The sequence below is a fragment of the Humulus lupulus genome, chromosome 8 (genome assembly GCF_963169125.1).
Source record: "Humulus lupulus chromosome 8, drHumLupu1.1, whole genome shotgun sequence".
In the NCBI taxonomy this organism is placed as follows: domain Eukaryota; kingdom Viridiplantae; phylum Streptophyta; class Magnoliopsida; order Rosales; family Cannabaceae; genus Humulus; species Humulus lupulus.
This window is the reverse complement of record NC_084800.1, coordinates 18,292,388-18,311,778: the sequence shown is the minus strand read 5'-3', so window position 1 is coordinate 18,311,778 and position 19,391 is coordinate 18,292,388. Positions and strand designations below refer to the sequence as shown.

The following is a 19,391-nucleotide window of genomic DNA, read 5'->3' as shown; positions in this document are numbered from 1 at the left end:
TAATAATGACTTATTTTTTGAACTTATTTTGTATTATTGTTTGGTTTTGATGGTAGAAATTTTAGATAAGTTATTTTGTAAAAAAATTATCAAGACTAGAATACTAAATATTTAAAAAAAGATATCATTTTTACTAATTACTTTTAAAATAACTATTTCTTGGCAAAATAACTTATTTTTTTAGAAGTTATTTTGCATTCTATCTTAATTTTGATAATTTATTTATAAAATAATTTTCAATATTATAGAATATTATAGACAGCTGATAGAAATTTTAAACCAAAATCATTTTACAAAATATTATTAAAATTAGAATAAAATCCAAAATGACTTCAAAGTCAGTCACTTTTACCGATTACTATTAAAATAAATTTCTATATCTACTCCCCTCTACGTACGTTAATAATAATATATAAACAAATTGGGAATGGATGACGATCGATATAATTTTAGAAAGAACAAATGTATAATTGTATATTTGTATGCTACACAGTATATTAGTATATTACAATGTAACTTGATTGAACGTTACATTTTTTACAAAGAATCTGTCACTCAAAAAAATTAAAAAAAATTATCTTTAGAAAATATAATCAGCTCAGAAAAGTTTGCTGGCGAATTCGTCGACGGTAGTTCCATTAACACGAGACGAAGCAGAATTTGCAGAAAGCTCTTTCAACTGCGACAAGCTTCTTCCCAATTGCAAAGCCAATTTCATTTGAAACAATTCCCCATTTTCCCTTTTCTCAAAGTCTTCTTCTGCAATGGTTGCCTTAATCTCATCTTCCATAAGCTTGAAAGCACCTCCACAGTTTCTGTACATTTCGAACACCATCCCTACTTGTCCACCATGCTGAAATGCGTTAACGGCGCTAGCTAGAGCTCCCGCAGTCACTGCAAGAACACCTCCCCACGATCCATGTCCCACAAACGGAGAGCTAACGGCGGCAATGCCAGTGAGCAAAGGCCCTGATAATGCCAAAGCTTTGTTTATTTTCAAAACCAAGTTTCCCAATCTCTCGTAATCTTCTCTATCTTTTGTCTTCGCAACTTGAATAACCTCTCTCATTTCTTCCTCAAGGGTCTCATTCCAACCATTATTGCTCTTCTTTCCCGCTTGAAACAATTCGTTTTGTCCCTTCTGGGATCTTTTCGAAGGCCACCAAGTAGCTGGCTCGTACTTCTGAGGAAACTTTTCAAGCATGGCTCCAAGCAAGGGAAGTGGGTAAGCTCTATCCAGAGACAAGACCTTATCCATGTACTTTTTAATGTCGTACTCGGTCGGAGAACGAAGAGCGAGGTCAGTCTCTATCTGGCTCTTGATTTGTCTGAACAATCTGGAAGCGTTACGTTGTTCCTCGGCGAGTTGAGAGGGCTGGAGCTTGTTCATCACCAGCAACATTCCGGCAGCAGCGGAGAACAAAAGAGTTGAAGAAACGTTCAAAGCCAAAAGGGTCGATCCAGGAGCCGCCGCCGCCGCAACTCCGGCGATGGTTGTAGCGGTTAGAGTGATCATGTTGATGGAGTTTAAAAGAAGGGTGTTCCAGTTGTCCCGCTGCTTGCCAATGTTATCGTGCATTTCAACTCTGTCGTTGACGGCCTCTAATATGGAGTAGAGCTGGGCTGTAATGGTTGATGTAGATGTAGTAGCGTTTTCATGACGGTCATTGGACTCGTCGTTTTGGGTTTTAAATCCTTGCTTTAAGTTATTCAATTCCTCAATAACCAGCTGCCTTGTTAAATTTAAAGATGATTGTTTTGGAACTGTGAAACGGACATTTGGAAGCTTTGGGACATGGATAGCGGCATTGATGGTTCCCCTCGAAGAGGAGGAGGAGGAAGAAGAAGAGAATATGAAGAAAGATGAAGCTTGTAAAGCTGACATTTCAGTTTTGGTTTGTTTCGTAGTGCTGTTTGTGTGCGGAGTTTTTGGCTGCGGTAAAGGAAAGGTTTTGGATTGGAATATAGTTGAAGTAGAAGGCTGCTATTTGATGCTATATATAGAGGAGCTAAGGTGAGGCGGTCAACAAATGTTGTTTGAATAAGACTCGGCGCAGGCTTGACCTTTTCGCTAGTAAATATATATACTATTCTTATTCAAAATTTCTCTACTTGTGCCTGGTCTTCTATTGCAGCTAGTTAAACCCATAAGCTTTTCACTCCACTTCATCATATTCATCCCAAAAATATAGCTACGACTACTTCATTCCCCTTTGCCTTCTTCTTAGCCCTTGTATAAAAATATATATTCTGTATATTTATACTTACGGTTAATCCCTCTAATTGGGACATATGAGCTGCTTTTGTAATTTAAATTAATATATTGTCACTTAATTGGTTGAAAAGGTAAACTTTCTTCTTATGTGTCAGTTGTTCGCTACTACAAAAAACTCATTTTCTCTCCGGTTTTTTTGACTTAATACACTATAGTTTTCAAGAGTATTGAAAAGTGAAGTGTATTCAACCACAGAGAAAAGTGGTATGCCAACCACGGAGAAAGTTGAGAAAAAACATCTTTCTTTGCGGTTGTAATAAGCCAACCACGGAGAAAGATGTACTTTTCTCCACAATTTTATTAAAAATACTGCAGATGAAAGTATTGTAATTTTTTAAAACTTTGACCAAGCATAACTTTGTACTTGATTGTCCGTTTTTTGTGTTTTTTTTAAACTTTGGTATTTTTTCAAGATCTATCTCGCTGCATACAAAGAAAATATGAAAACCTGAAAAAAAAACCATCTTTTCAGGTTTGGTCACCGAAAAATCTGAAGAAAAAAAATTCAGCAACCAAATTAATGATTTATGAAAAACCTCACAAAATTTTGATTTCTATTTGTCTGTTTTACACAAAATAAACTCTAAAAATAATGATGAAAAAAAAACTATGCAAACAAAGATATATAGATAATTACCTATTTTGAAGCTCAAGAACACAATGTATGGCCAAAAATACAGTGAAAATTGACAATTTTTTGACAAAATCCTAACCATTTTTACTACCAAAAACCTGAAAATAGACAAATATCAAACATCTACTTCAATTTTTAACTAAGATTTAGCTAAAAATGATGAAAAAAAATACTAAGATTAAGGTTGAAAGACATACTGCTGAAGAAGTTTTTCGCGAAATGAAGTAGGTCTGCGAATCTTGTGGGGAAGAATGAGTTTATATATAGGTCTGGAATATTTTCTTCGCGGTTTTCTTAAGAAAACCACAGAGAAAGAAAGATTTTCTCTGCAGTTTTCTTAAAAAAACCGTAGAGAAAAGTATTGTAATTTTTCAAAACTTTTACCAAGCATAATTTTGTGCTCGGTTGTCCGTTTTGAGTGTTTTTTTTTAACTTTGATATTTTTTTTTCGAGATCTATCCAAAAAAAAGACTATTTTCTTTGAATAGATCTTGAAAAAATATCAAAGTAAAAAAACACCCAAAATGGACAACCGAGCACAAAGTTATACTTGGTAAAAGTTTTGAAAAATTACAATACTTTTCTCAACGGTTTTCTTAACCATTACTGGCAGTGCCCTAATCCATCTCCTAGAGATTACCAATTCCCCTGTAGGCAACAAAGTCCCCAACCCTGCAGTCCGATACTCACTAGGTCTACACAGTCTATCAATCACTCTACTAGAAACAAAAGAATGTGTAGCACCAGAATCAATCAATACTGTAAAAGAAAGGCCAGCGCTAGAAAGCTGACCTGTCACTACTGAGGGACTAGCCTCAGCCTCCGCCTGAGTCAAGGTGAATACTCGAGCTGGAGTCAAGCTATCCACCTTTCCCGCTTCACCTTTCTTCACCGTTGGGCAATCTTTCCTGAGATGCCCTACAACTCCGCACACAAAGCAAGCCTTGGTCCGACACTCACCCAGATGGCATCTTCTACATCTCGGACACTTTGGATAAGTCCTCCATGCCTCGCCGCCACCCTGACGACCACCCTGACCACCCCGACCCCTCCTATCAGGACCAGCAGCGGTTGAAGTGTCAGGAGTCTTCCTCTTGAAATCACTGGGGCCTCCGCCCCTACCATATCCAGAATATGGAGGCACCGCCCTGCGGCCCTCCCTTCTTGCTGCACTACCCCTCCATATCTTATTCTCCGCTTCCTCAGCGGTAAGAGCCTTCTCAATGGCCTGGGCATAAGTTGTTCCTCCAGGTACCATTGTGATCCTGACATCTCGGGCTATCATAGCATTCAGCCCTCTAACAAATCTATCCTGCCTAGCTGCATCGGTAGGCACAAGATCTGGAGCAAACTTTGCAAGCTTATCAAATTTCAGGGCATACTCAGTAACGGTCATACTGCCCTGAACCAAACTCACAAACTCATTAACCTTTGCTGCTCTGACAGCAACATTATAATACTTCTGACTGAATAAATCTTTGAAACCTTCCCAACTCAATGTACTCACATCCCTAGTCTGCAATGCCATCTCCCACCAGATACGGGCATCCTCCCTCAACATATAAGTGGCGCAGGCCACTCTATCATGCCCCTCAATCCTCATAAAATCCAGAATTACTGTAATCATAGTTAGCCACTGCTCGACTTTCAATGGATCTGGTCCACCCTCAAAGATTGGGGGTTGCTGCTTCCTGAACCGCTCATATAACGGCTCCCATTTGTTACCAATCTCCCCAGACTGCACCACTGGTACCACTGCAGGTGGTAAAACAGGGGCAGCACTCCTTGATGGAGCCTGCTGTTGCAGAATACGGATATGCTCGTCTTGACTCTGTAATCGAGCCTGCATCTCAGCCATTAACTGCTACCAGTTCTCAGGCACTGGCAGAGGAGTCTGGCCCTGGTCATCACCCCTGGTTCCGGACATAGTGCCGGCTAGTTGTGTAGATTTTCTTGGACGCATAGCTATCCAAGTCAATCTGCAAATAACGACTCGGCAATCAGACCATGATGACAGGGTAAAAGCATTTCCAAGATCCACCAATAGAATATCACCAGCCACAAACAATCCACATATAAGCATCCATTCTCATGCACTGGCTACTAATAAGCACGCTTCCAATCCAATCGCACAAAAGCTGTGAAACAGGCATTCATACATGCACAACATACAATTAATCATTCAAATATTCATCTACATGCACGGCGATGTTAATAAACATGCCTCAATATTCTCACACAACAGTCAAGGGCCAGGCCCTATCAGTATCTCATGCTTCCTAATAATCCAGTAAATAACAGCATTCATAGCTCATCACAAACACATAAGCACATAGGCACATATACACATTACCGAACCCTGATTTTGAGCTTGTCTCTAGCAGCGAATGTACATGTCCAGCCTGTCTTCAGGAACCCTTAAACCTAGGACGCTCTGATACCAAGTTGTAACGCTCTGGATAGCCAAGACCGTTACACTGTGTGATTATAAAGGTGCAAGACTCGCTAAACAAGTCGTTTAATCAAAACGTGTCATTAGCTAAAGTGTTCTAGGGCTAAACGACATTTTGGCCTCAAAAGATACATTTTATAAGTTATAAACAGTTTACAGAAGGGATCCCCAAAACTTAACAATGTTTAAAAGTTGGTTTACAAAATTCAACAGTTAAGAGTAAACATTAGCCATATGAAAACTCTAAACCACTATTGCATTGCTACTGAGTCTGTGCTCCACAAGTTGCTCAACAGCTAAAGCCACACCTGAAAAAATGTTGGAAAATAACATAATGAGCTAACGCTCAGTAAGTAAATCTCATGCATACACATACACATAAATGTCGTGAGTTTGAAGTACACATATACTAATATGCTGACTTATATACTTATGCATTACATTTATTGCTCATGCACTTTCAAAATTTACTTTTATGCTCTTTCTTTTACTTTCATACTTTTATGGGCCCAATTTCACTTGTGCACACTGTTTGATTCGGCCAATGCCTGCAGGGCTTGTTACTCATATCATATAGAATCCCATGAGTTCTCCTCCAGCTAGCCATCATCGCAGCTAGGCTCATCATAACACTCATTTCATCGTTGCCATTGCTGCCATACTTATTACACATATGGAGGAGAAAGACGGGAACATGGCAAACATATCTGAATGGTCAACTCTGACCTAGCCCACACTAGTGGGCAGCCACTATAAGCCTTATAGACCTCTGTCTTCTTTACTGAACTTACTTGATTGCTTCATCAAAACAGTGGCACCCTTTTTAAACATCTTATTATCACTTTGCTTAAGCCTTGTGTCATTAAAATGTTTAACTTTACATAAGACTTTTCAAGGCATTTCATAACTTTTCTCATATTCTTATGCATGGTCTTATATCACATAATAATGTATCACATAACTTTACATGCTATGCATACATGTAGATGCTGAAATGCCAATGTTCATGATTCATATTTGATGGTATTCAATCAAGGCATTGTATCACATCTCATATAACTCATAACATCTTTAGTCATAATACATGAAGCTTTGGGTTGGTGGCGTTGTTATACCTTAACGTAGAGCTATGGCTCAGGTCTAAGGTTTCCAGTCTAAAAACTTAAACGCTTCATATATCATAACATATAACAAAATCATGAACATAAAAGTAATCCACATATTCATCAACATAAGAACACATACTTGCACATAATTCATATCAATCTTAACCAAGTAAGACAGCTTTCACATATCACGAAATTCCTCAATTACATATCACACAAAACCATTATGGTATTCATATAACCATTCTTCACATACTTATCATATGCATCATCATCATTCCATACTTAACTCATCATATACACACAATCAATGTAGTCATGCATCTTACACTTAAGCACAAAATGTGAGATTTACTTACCTTAGGTCCTTAGCTTATTTTAAAACGGCTCACCAAGAGTCAATCAATCAAATCCATACAAATCCTATTCAAGGCACATCATTTATTAAATTCTATCAAATCCGTAAATATACACTATTGATAGTGTATATTAACAATACCAGAAACTATATAAATGATAATTGTTTACCGAGGTTTTCGGTAACTATATTAATAAATATTATTTAAGGGTAATTGTAATGAAAGTAGAAGATTAACACGGGGTTTTTACGTGGTTGGGGCGTTAACTAGCCTTAGTCCACGAGTCTGTAGTATTAGAGCTTGAAACACCTTTTACAATGGAGTTTCTCTCTGTATTTCGACAGAGTCACTGTATCTTAGTTGAAAAAAGATCCCCTTTACAGTGTTCTATAGCCTGTATTTATAGGCTTATGGGAACACTGGGTTTGGGTCGGGTATGACCCGGGCCCATCAGAGATACGGGTATTTCAAACTATCCCAAAAATTTAAAAACCTACAAATTAAACACATATATAACCAGAATATCCCCACATCATACAAAACATATATATACATTAACAAATACATCAATTTACATATATACAAATATTTAACCACAAAAAAATATATACCAAAACTGATTTTTTTATTAATACAAAAAAATTATTAAATACATATTTACAAACATATCTCATTTAATATAAAACAATTTAAAAATATAAACATACATTATTAATCTGATTTTTTTTAAGTTCATACTTTAACTAAAATACATATATCACAAAACACAATATAATAAATATTAACAAGCAAAAATAAACAAATACATATAAAACATTAAAATAAAAAAATACATATTCAAATCTATTTTTTTAATTTTACAAAAAAAAAATTAATAAATACTAAAAACATATATTATAAAAATAACTTAAAAATAGTAAATAAAAAATAAAAATATTACAGTGGGTGAAGTGGCTCTACTCCGGCAGTGGCTCGGGGACTCAATAGAAACCAAAAAAAGAATTAAATTCAATACATAAATAAAATAAAATACAAACTATATTATAAAACTTACCTTAGGGGGCGACTTGGAGGAGGAGGGGGCGGCAGTGGTGGGCTCGTGGTGGCGTCGGGGTGGGGCTCGGATGGGGTGGCCGCGGGGTGGGTGGGGGCTTGGGTGGGGTGCCGTTGGGGTGGGTTGGCTCGGGGCGAGCTCGGGCTGTCGTCGGGGTGGGGTGAGGTGCCTTCGGGGGTGGGTGGGCTCGGGCTGTCGTCGGGGTGGGGTGGGCTTGGGGTGCGGCTGGTGGGGGTGGTGGAGGGTTGGGGTGGTGGTGGTGCGGCTGGTGGGGGTGGTGGAGGGTTGAAGAAGGGAAAACTAGAGAGAAGAGAATAAGAAAGTGAGAAAAAAGAAAAGGAAGAAGAAAAAAATGGGGAAGAAGGGCTCGGCGGCGGGTGTAAATCGTTATGACTTTTGCCGACTCGTTTTGTTGCGCTGGCAAAAGTCTAAAAATGCGCCGGAAAAAGTCGATCAGAAAACCCTAATCCAAAACGGTACCGTTTAAATAATTATATCTTTTACCAACGCATCTTTAGACTTTTGTCGGCGCAACTAAATGCGCCGGCCAAAGTCTGGCCACCTACCTTCTTGAAAACGTGGATTGAGTTTAATATAGACATTGACTTTTGCCGGCGCGTTAGGTGAAATGCATCGGCAAAAGTGTCTGATATTTACCTTACTACATTTTCAAAAACCTTTGCCGGCGCAAATGAACGCCGACAAAAGTCATTGTTTTTTCCAACGTGTTTCATGAATTGCGCCGGTAAAGGTAACATTTGTCGGCGCAATTACGAAATGCGTCAGCAAATGCCTTATTTCTTGTAGAGTTGAGTGTATGATTTTTCAGTTGGGATTGGAGAGAAGAAGAGGTTTGGGGTTTTGATTTTGAATTTGAATTTGGGAAAATGTGCATTGTTTGGGGAAATGTATATAACATGTGATTTATGGCCGATGTTCAATTTTTTTTTTTTTTGAAATAAAACAAACAGAGTAAAGATTTTAAAATGATAAGTTTTAAATACATACCCTAATATCACGCTTCTCAATTAATTATGTAATATTTGTATAAGAAATAATAAAGACAATTTTAGTAAATAAAATAAAAAATTAGTTAAGATTTGTATATATAAATGAAAATATATTAATTGGTATTAATATTAGAATTAAAAATAATATTGTAATGAAGTGTGTAAAAACCCCTAATTATTAAGATAAAATTTTTCATTAACCGCTATAAAAAAACTTATCTTTTAGTGATAATTTTTTAATCACAAAGTTTTTTTTATGAATAAAAGACTAAATATCACTTTTAGTTTGTCATAACTTGTGACTAAAAAATAATATATAATCACTTATTACTATTAATATAATTTTAGTTATAACTTATCATATATAATGATAAAATTTAGGGAAATTACCACAGTTACTACATTTTGCATTTTTTTTTTCATTTTTACTATCCCTAAAAAAGCTTCTCACTTTTATAAAGAATTTTTATCATTAATACTACTTACTGAATTTTATATTTTCAGTTTTACGTTTTGTTCATTAGTTTTTTCCTTCTTTTTTCATACTAAGTTTTTACTTAATTTTGGCCTTTTTAACATTGCCCGAATTGAAAATGGAGTTAATAAAGGTCGCTATACGACCCCTGGAGAAATGGGTTGCTTCACTTTTGGGTTGACTCTGTTTCGGAGGAAGACCACAGAGCACCGGAGCTTGAGTCGGCCGAAGAGCTCCAGGCCGAAGTCGAAAGCGCAGAACTTTGAACGCTCTGTTTCTCGACCCAATTCTCGATCATCATAGCTCGCCTGAGATTGTTTTTCCCCTTCTCTTATTTCTGTTTTTTCTTCATAACTACTCTAGTAGTAGTAGCATAACCACTCCTACCTTCCTCTTCCTCTTGTTCGTGATCACCACCACCCTTTGATTCGTCAATCGAACGGTAGATAACGTCTAGAAGAGAGGAAGAGAAAGATGGAGTTCTTCTCCTTCATGGGTTCGTTTCTTTCTCCCACTTATCCATACTTAAGTCTTAGTGTAGTAGCCTAGTAACAGATCAAAGAGGGGATTTATTATAAGGAGAGAAAAAGAAGAAGAAAAGAGAGAGCTGTAGTGTTGGGTCTGAGAACGTCAAAAGCTGCAAAAATAGATTAATGGAATTGCAAGTAGATCTTGTTCATATGAAATAAACAAAGAGTGGAAAGAAAATTATATAAACAGAACAAGTGAGAGTGACAGAGAAAAATACGGCAGAAACATTATAAATTTGTTTATAAATATGTAAGTATTAAGGAAATGGTTTTTAAGTGTCTGTAAGTATTAAGCAACACATGGCTAGTCCAAGTGCAACCCACTGCAACTGTTAATGTGAGTTATACATATGAATTACGAATGCAACCACATGCAACCTAAAGCAACCCATGGCTAGTCCAAGTGCAACCCACTGCAACTGCTAATGTGAATTATACATATGATTTAAGAATGCAACCACATGCAACCTAAAACAACCCATGGCTAGTCCAAGTGCAACCCACTGCAACTCCTAATGTGAGTTATACATATGAATTACGAATGCAACTACACGCAACCTAAAGCAACCCATGTCTAGTCCAAGTGCAACCAACTGCAACTCCTTATGTGAGTTATAAATATGAATTACGAATGCAACCACATAGAACCTAAAGCAACCCATGGCTAGTCCAAGTGCAACCCACTGCAACTCCTAATGTGAGTTATACATATGAATTACGAATGCAACTACATGCAACCTAAAACAACTCATGGCTAGTCCAAGTGCAACCTACTGCAACTCCTAATGTGAGTTATCCAAATGAATTACGAATGCAACCACATGCAACCTAAAGCAACACATGGCTAGTCCAAGTGCAACCTACTGCAACTCACTGCAACTCCTAATGAGAGTTATCCATATGAATTACGAATGCAACCACATGCAACCTATGGCTAGTCCAAGTGCAACCCATTGCAACTCCTAATGTGAATTATCCAAATAAATTACGAATGCAACCACATGCAACCTAAAGCAACACATGGCTAGTTCAAGTGCAACCCACTGCAACTCCTAATATGAGTTATCCATATGAATTACGAATGCGACCACGTGCAACCTAAAGCAACCCATGGCTAGTCCAAGTGCAACCCACTGCAACTCCTAATGCGAGTTATCCAAATGAATTACGAATGCAACCACATGCAACCTAAAGCAACACATGGCTAGTCCAAGTGCAACCCACTGCAACTCCTAATGTGAGTTATCCATATGAATTACGAATGCAACCACATGCAACCTAAAGCAACACATGGCTAGTCCAAGTGCAACCCACTGCAACTCCTAATGTGAGTTATCCAAATGAATTACGAATGCAACCACATGTCAACTTAAAAATTCATATGTTAATTACATCCTTATGCAACTCATACAACCATAAATGCAAGTTCAATGCAATCTCATGCAGCCTAAAACAACTTTAAAAATTCATTTGCAAATTTCATTCTTTATATAACTCATGCAACCTATTGCAATTTCAAATGCAAGTTCAATGCAATCTAAAATAACACACACTACAACCTCAAATGCAAGCACATGCAACCAAATACAACTCCTAGCAACTTAAAAACTTATATCTTAATTTAATTATTATGCAACTCGTGCAACCCTCTACAACCTCAAATACAAGTCCAATGCAACCCCATGCGACCTAAATTAAATTTAAAAAAATTCTTTTGTAAATTTCATCATTATCCAACTCATGTAACCCTCTGCAGCTTCAAATGCAAGCTCAATGTAACTCCTTCAACCCAATGGCATTTGAGGTTGCTTTAAGCTACATATTTGCCCTAAGCTTGCATTGGGCAAATTGTTGTGCCAATATTTTATCATGTAAGTCCTTGTAATGTCAGAAAACAATCAGGGAGTTTTGGCGTTGCATTTGGTGAACTTTAATGGAAAACTGTTTCATCTCTATGCAAAATGATCTTGCCATGGATGAGAATGTACATATATTTATATATATATATATATATATATACATATTGAAAAAAATTATGCTCACAAATAAATGTGTCGATCAAAGCAACTAGTAACAAAACTACTGGTGTATGCATCATGACCCACTTATATAGATGATGACATATTTCATAACATATCCACTTCCATAGTATGTGAAGAAGAATCTATAGATTAATTAATAAATGATATTTACAGATGGGAAACCAATATATATATATATATATAGCGATCCAATTGAGTGATGGCACATATATTTATTACTTCATTTGCGTGCTAATGTGTAGGTGTTGTTGGCCACACTTCAAATAGAGTTTAGCTCTCGTGCTTAAATCAATAGTCTACTTGATATTATTATTATTGTTGTTGTTGTCATTTGATAAAAAAATAATGCTCTCATATCCTAATCCTTTCTACTTCAAAAACTACATTTGTGCAGCTACAAAAGAAGCTACTAAAGTAGCAGAAAAATAAGCAAAAAAACATAGAAGAAAGCACAGGCAAATGAGCAAAAAAGGGACAGAGAGAATAAGTGAAAGAAGTGGGAAGAGGCACTGACAAGGCTCGTTGATTAGCGCTGAAACTTTATTCCCGTAAAAGCATAAGAAAATAAAGAGTAGATTAAAGGTTACAAGAGGCCGTATTTTTAATAAAAAAAACTTTAGTTTATGTAGTTTTAAATTAATTCTTTATCTACCGTGTAAATGAACTATAAATTTTTTATATACGTATTAATAAAAAAATCCCTAAAATTTATTTGGAATAAAAACACATTTACATTGTAATTTTTATGATTAATATTGTCATGGACTTTTAGTAACGACATGTAAGTCATAAACTTTTTATTTTAGCCACAAATTTTACTGTGATTAAAAAAAAAGTTAGTGAACAAATAAGAACGATAAATTGATTAGATTAATATAATTTAAAAATAATACAGTATTAGCTGTTACATTTTGTGATTATAGTTTAGATTTTTTTAATATTAGCTAGGTTACTTATCAACTTAATATAATTAATGTTTATAATAATATATAATTAGCCTAGAAGCGTAATTATATATATTAGACTCTACATTAATTCATCTTTAAAATTTACAGTTAAAGATTTGTTTTGTGGTTAGTCAAACGTTGGCTCAAGAAATATTCTACTTCCAAACCAACGAAAAAAAAATCTGCTGTCCTCAATTTCGTATTCCTTCCATGTCCTACCAATTATTTTAAGACACATCATCTATTTATTTAATATATATTTAAATTATTTACAACTTTCTCTTTTTCCAACTATATTAACACTATAAATAAATAGTGTGTCTTAAAATAATTTGTGGGACATGAAGAGAATAGGAAATTGAGGACAGCAGATTTTTGTTCCAAACCAACGGCATAAACTAATAAATGATGTAAATTAATATGGGGCTAGATTTGGTAAAAAAAAACAAATATTGTCATTATATAAAAAGTTAATTAATAATAATATTGTAATAAAAACAATATTTTTTATTCTCTTTTCAATGATTAGTGACAATAATATTGTATCCTGACCATCAAAGAATTAATCTGCTCAGAAAAGCTTGCTAGCGAATTCGTCGACGGTAGTTCCATTAACACGAGACGAAATAGAAATTGCAGAAAGTTCTTTCATCTGCGACAAGCTTCTACCCAACTGCAAAGCCAATTTCATTTGAAACAACTCCCCATTTTCTCTTTTCTCAAAGTCTTCTTCTGCAATGGTAGCCTCAATTTCATCTTCCATAAGCTTGAAAGCACCTCCACAGTTTCTGTACATTTCGAACACCATCCCTACTTGTGCACCATGCTGAACTGCGTTAACGGCGCTTGCTAGACATCCGGCAGTCACTGCCAGAACACCTCCCCACAATCCATGTCCCACAAACGGAGAACTAACGGCAGCAATGCCAGTAAGCAAAGGCCCTGAGATTGCCAAAACTTTGTTTATTTTCAAAAGCAAGTTTCCCAATCTCTCGTAATCTTCTCTATCTTTTGTCTTCGCAACTTGAATAGTCTCTCGAATTACTTCCTCAAGGGTCTCATTCCAACCATTATTGCTCTTCTTTCCCGCTTGAAAAAATTCGTTTTGGCCCTTTTTGGATCGTTTCGCTGGCCACCAAGTAGCTGGCTCATACTTTTGTGGAAACTTTTCAAGCATGGCTCCAATCAAGGGAAGTGGATACGCTCTATCTAGAGACAAGACCTTATCCATGTACTTTTCAACGTCATACTCGGTTGGAGAACGTAGAGCAAGGTTAGTTTCTATCTGGGTCTTGATTTGTCTGAATAATCTGGAAGCGTTACGTTGTTCCTCGGCGAGTTGAGACGGCTGAAGTTTGTTCATCACCAGCAACATCCCGGCGGCAGCGATGTACAACAGAGTCGAAGAAACGTTCAAAGCCAAAAGGGTTGTTCCAGGAGCCGCTGCCACCGCGATACAGGCGATGGTTGAAGCTGTTAGAGTGATTATGTTGATGGAGTTTAACAGAAGGGTGTTCCAGTTGTCTCGCTGCTGGCCCATGTTATCGTGCATCTGCACTCTGTCGTTGACGGCCTCGAGTATGGCGTAGAGCTGGGCTGTAATGGTTGATGTAGATGTGGAATCGTTGTCATGACGGTCATTGAACTCGTTGTTCTGGTTGTTGAATCCTTGCTTTAAGTTATTCAATTCTTCAATAACTAGTTGCTTAGATGATTGTTTTGGAACTGTAAAACGGACATTTGGAAGCTTTGGGACATTGCTAGCGGCATTGATAGTTCCCCTTGAAGAGGTGGAGGAAGAAGAAGAAGAAGAAGAGAGTTTGAAAGATGAAGCTTGTAAAGCTGACATTTTAGTATTGGTTTGTACGTAGTGTTTTTTGTGCGCAGAGTTTTTGGCTGCTGTAATTTGGTTTATGGAATTAGTAAAGAAAATATTTTGTTTGGAATTAATAATACATGGGAAGTAGAAGCTTGCTCTTTGATGTTATTTATAGAGTAGTTTAGAGCATCTCCCCAATCTAGTGCTATACAAGAGTGTTGATATACAGTAACTCTAACACCATTTAATTGATTAGTTATATATCATTATATTTATTAAATTTAAATAAGTAAGACCTGATATTGGATTGCACCAATAATCTTATGTCAGCTTTTTGTGGTATTGAGCACCAGTAATACCCTTTAGTAATTATATTGTCATATTTTAGTATATTATTTTAGAACTCAGCTGAAATTAGAGCACTCCTAATAGTTCGTCTACTATTTTCATCAAAATATTATTCAAAACTCTACTTTTTTTCATTTTATCACACAATTTTATATTACTTTTTTATCTTACCTCATAATTTTATATTGCACCATACATAACTTCTCTATATTTTTTTTTACATCATTTAAATATTATATTTATAATAATTATTTAATAGTTAAAATTAAAGAATAAAATAAAATAATAAAAAGTTAGCTATTTTTTTTTTACATTTGGACTATTTTACAAAACCTATTGGGTGTGCTCTTATAAGATGCAGAAAAAATTTAGTTGAAATTTGTGTCAAATATAGCATAGTATAGACCAAATTTGTCACAAAATAAATAATTGTTTTTTGTTTACCCTTTTGTCACCAATTAATATTATTTCTTAATTTAAAGCTTTTTAATTATTTATTTATCTAAATAATTTTTTTTTATATTTTAAATAGTAAATTGCAGCTAAAATACTTAATATTTTTAAAATGTTGCACATGTACACTCAATCTTTTTTTCTCGGCAGTAAATATATTCAATATATTCAAAATGTTGCATTTTTATACCAAAGCTTTTATACTCAATATTTTTAAAATGTTGCACTTTTATACTTTTTTTTATTATTATTTTGAGAAATAATAGGAAAGTAAAAGAAAAATAGAAGGTTTATTTATATTTTAAATTATTTTCAATTCTTTATTCTTTCTCAAAATAATAAAAAAAATCATTTAAGATTTTAAAATTAATCAAAATAATTAAAACTTATATTTTCCCTTCACTTTTAAAAAATATATTTTAAATTGATGAAAAAATATTTTTAATTAATTTAAGTCATTTTTATATTAATTTTAATAAAAGTTTAAAATAGTTATTTTGAGGAATAACAAGAAAGAGAAAATAATTTAAATTTTAAAAAATAATTAAAAACTTATATTTTTACTTAACTTTCTTATTATTTCTCAAAATAATAAAAAAAATATAGGTATAATTGTGCAACATTTTAAAAACATTGAGTATATTTACCGCAAAAAAATGTTTGGGTATAAAAGTATAACATTTCAAAGACATTGAGTGTATTTACCATCGAAAAAAAGATTGGGTATAAAAGTAACATTTTGAAAACGTTAGATATTTTAACTGTAACGTACTCTATTTTAAATAAAAATAAAATTACTTTATTGATATTTTTGAGTTAGTTTGCACCTTGTGTATTTCAATATAATGGTAAAAATTGATCTAAATATAGTATTATCTTCTATTTTTTTTAGGCCAAATTGTACACAAAATATGGATTACATTATTGGAGATGGTCTTGGTGAGGTGGTCAGCAATTTTAGTTTGAATGTATCAAGACTCAGCGCACAGGCTTGACCCTTTCGCTTGTAAATAAATATATACTATTCCTGTTCCAAAATTTCTCTATCTGTGCCTGGTATTCGCAGCTAGTAATAAAACCCATAAGTCTTTCACTCCACTTCATCATCTTCATCCCAACTATATAGCTACGACTACTTCATTCTCCTTTGCCTTATGCTTGTAGCCCTTATATATAAATATAATATTTATATCTATATTTATATTTGCGGCTAATCTCTCTAATTGGGACATACGAGGCTGCTTCTTTTGTAATTTGAATTATTGTCACTTTGTTGAAAAGGTAATATTACTTCTCAAGTGTCAATAGTTTGACGATCCAATGTCTTTCAAGGTAATGTTTGAACGCAATAACTGATGGCTAAGTTTGATAAATGTACTTTTCCAAACGATAAAGACCACTCTTGGCAGCTTAGCAGCTTCTCTAATCTTTATACTAAAACACCCAAACATCATTTTACTTTTCCACATTATCCTTTAAAATACTCCACTAAAATTTCTTTGTTTTAAATCATTTAAATACTATATATTATTTTATTCATTTTAATTATTTTTACTAACTATCAATAATATACTTATCTTCTCTCTCGTAAGAGTGGTGCGTTGGCGGCCCTTGAACCCCTGGTTTACTGTGCATTTTTCTCATCTTCTCTCGGCTAAGGTGGATGTTGGCCTTGGCCGTGCGTCTTGATTAGTCCTTGCCGAGAGGGGCAGTCTGCCACATACTCGTAATTCTAGGGTTTACGAGTATGTAAGGCACTTGACCAAAAGAATTAAATAAAATGATACGAAGAAATACAGAAAAATTTAAAACTTTTATATAAACTTATTAGAAGAAATTATTACACGTATGAATACTTTAAATTTAAGGCAGCCATATGAAAACTCTAAACCATTATTGCATTGCTACTGAGTCCGTGCTCCACAAGTTGCTCAACAGCTAAAGCCACACCTGGAAAAATGTTGGAAAATAACATAATGAGCTATCGCTCAGTAAGCAAATCTCATGCATACACATACACATGAATGTCGTGAGTTTGTAGTGCACATATACTAATATGCTGACTTATATACTTATGCATTTCATTTATTGCTCATGCACTTTCAAACTTTACTTTTATGCTCTTTCTTTTAGTTTCACATTTTTATGGGCCCAATATCACTTGTGCACACTGTTTGATTCAGCCAATGCCTGCAGGGCTTGTTACACATATCATATAGAATCTCATGGGTTCTCCTCCAGCTAGCCATCATCTCAGCTAGGCTCATCATAACACTCATTTCATCGTTGCCATAGCTGCCATACTTATTACACATATGGGGGAGAAAGACGGAAACATGGCAAACATATCTGAATGGTCAACTCTGACCTAGCCCACACTAGTGGGCAGCCACTATAAGTCTTATAGACTTCCGTCTTCTTTACTGAACTTACTTGATTGCTTCATCAAAACAGTGGCACCCTTTTTAAACATCTTATTATCACTTTGCTTAAGCCTTGTGTCATTAAAATGTTTAACTTTACATAAAACTTTTCAAGACATTTCATAACTTTTCTCATATTCATATGCATGGTCTTATATCACATAATAATGTATCACATAACTGTACATGCCATGCATACATGCTGATGCTGAAATGCCAATGTTCGTGTTCATGACTGATGTTGATGGTATTCAATCAAGGCATTGTATCACATCTCATATAACTCAAAACATCTTTAGTCATAATACATGAAGCTTTGGGTTGGTGGCGTTGTTATACCTTAACGTAGAGCTATGGCTCAGGTCTAAGGTTTCCAGCCTAAAAACTTAAACGCTTCATATATCATAACATATAACAAATCATGAACATAGAGTAATCCACATATCCATCAACATAAGAACACATACTTGCACATAATTCATATCATTCTTAACCAAGTAAGACATTTTTCACATATCACAGAATTCATCAATTACATATCACACAACACCCTTATGGTGTTCATATAACCATTCTTTACATACTTATCATATGCATCATCATCATACCATACTTAACTCATCAGATGTACACAATCAATGTAGTCATGCATCTTACACTTAAGGACAAAAGGTGAGATTTACTTACCTTAGGTCCTTAGCTTATTTTAAAATTCCTCACCAAGAGTCAATCAATCAAATCCATACAAATCCTATTCAAGGCACATCATTTATTAAATTCTATCAAAATCATAAATATACACTATTGATAGTGTATATTAATAATACCAGAAACTATATAAATGATAATAATAAATTATTATCAACGTAATGCAAATAACTCTTCATATAAAACCATGCTTTAAACCTTGCTCATAAGATAATGTACCCTTATGATAATAATAATAATAATCCCAACAAAAATAATAATTATCGTCTATAATTAAACTTATTTCGATATTAATAACAAAATACTTCAATAGCAATACGTATATGGATGTATATATTCAAATAGTCATTTTATAAAAGAAATCATATTTTTAACATAAAGTTGTAATAATCAATATAATGATAATAATATAAATATAAATATTTATATTATTATTAATTAGTCATAATATCAATTCCAGTGATATAATAAATATACTTTCTCCAAACTTCACTGGTCTTACAAATATCAATAACTGTAAGAAACTAATATTTGATATTATTTTAATATTCAAATATTAATATACAATAATAATGGTTAGATAATAGGTTTACTATAAATTATACTTTTCATATATATATATATATATGAATCTGTATTCTTGATTTACTTAACAAAATAATAACAATAATAATTAAAATTACTTAATCATAATAATTTCCATATTAATATAAAATCAATTAAATATGTATTTTTATACTTGATTTAATATCTAAT

General features: G+C 34.4%; 2 protein-coding genes across 2 annotated transcripts; both read right to left on the bottom strand.

The window, feature by feature from the left end:
- Positions 1 to 589: 589 nt before the first annotated feature.
- LOC133793525 (probable F-box protein At4g22030) lies at positions 590 to 1,948 on the bottom strand. Its single transcript, XM_062230855.1, has one exon. It carries the CDS (start codon positions 1,883 to 1,885, stop codon positions 599 to 601), a length of 1,287 nt encoding a protein of 428 aa, XP_062086839.1. The 5' UTR covers positions 1,886 to 1,948; the 3' UTR covers positions 590 to 598.
- Positions 1,949 to 13,455: 11,507 nt separating this feature from the next.
- Positions 13,456 to 14,733, bottom strand: LOC133793546 (probable F-box protein At4g22030). The gene has a single exon (XM_062230872.1). It carries the CDS (start codon positions 14,731 to 14,733, stop codon positions 13,456 to 13,458), a length of 1,278 nt encoding a protein of 425 aa, XP_062086856.1.
- Between the last annotated feature and the right edge of the window lie 4,658 nt (positions 14,734 to 19,391).

Excerpts from the sequence above, each read along its gene's own strand:
- LOC133793546 (XM_062230872.1), bottom strand. The coding sequence starts at position 14,733 with ATGTCAGCTTTACAAGCTTCATCTTTCAAACTCTCTTCTTCTTCTTCT.
- LOC133793525 (XM_062230855.1), bottom strand. The coding sequence starts at position 1,885 with ATGTCAGCTTTACAAGCTTCATCTTTCTTCATATTCTCTTCTTCTTCC.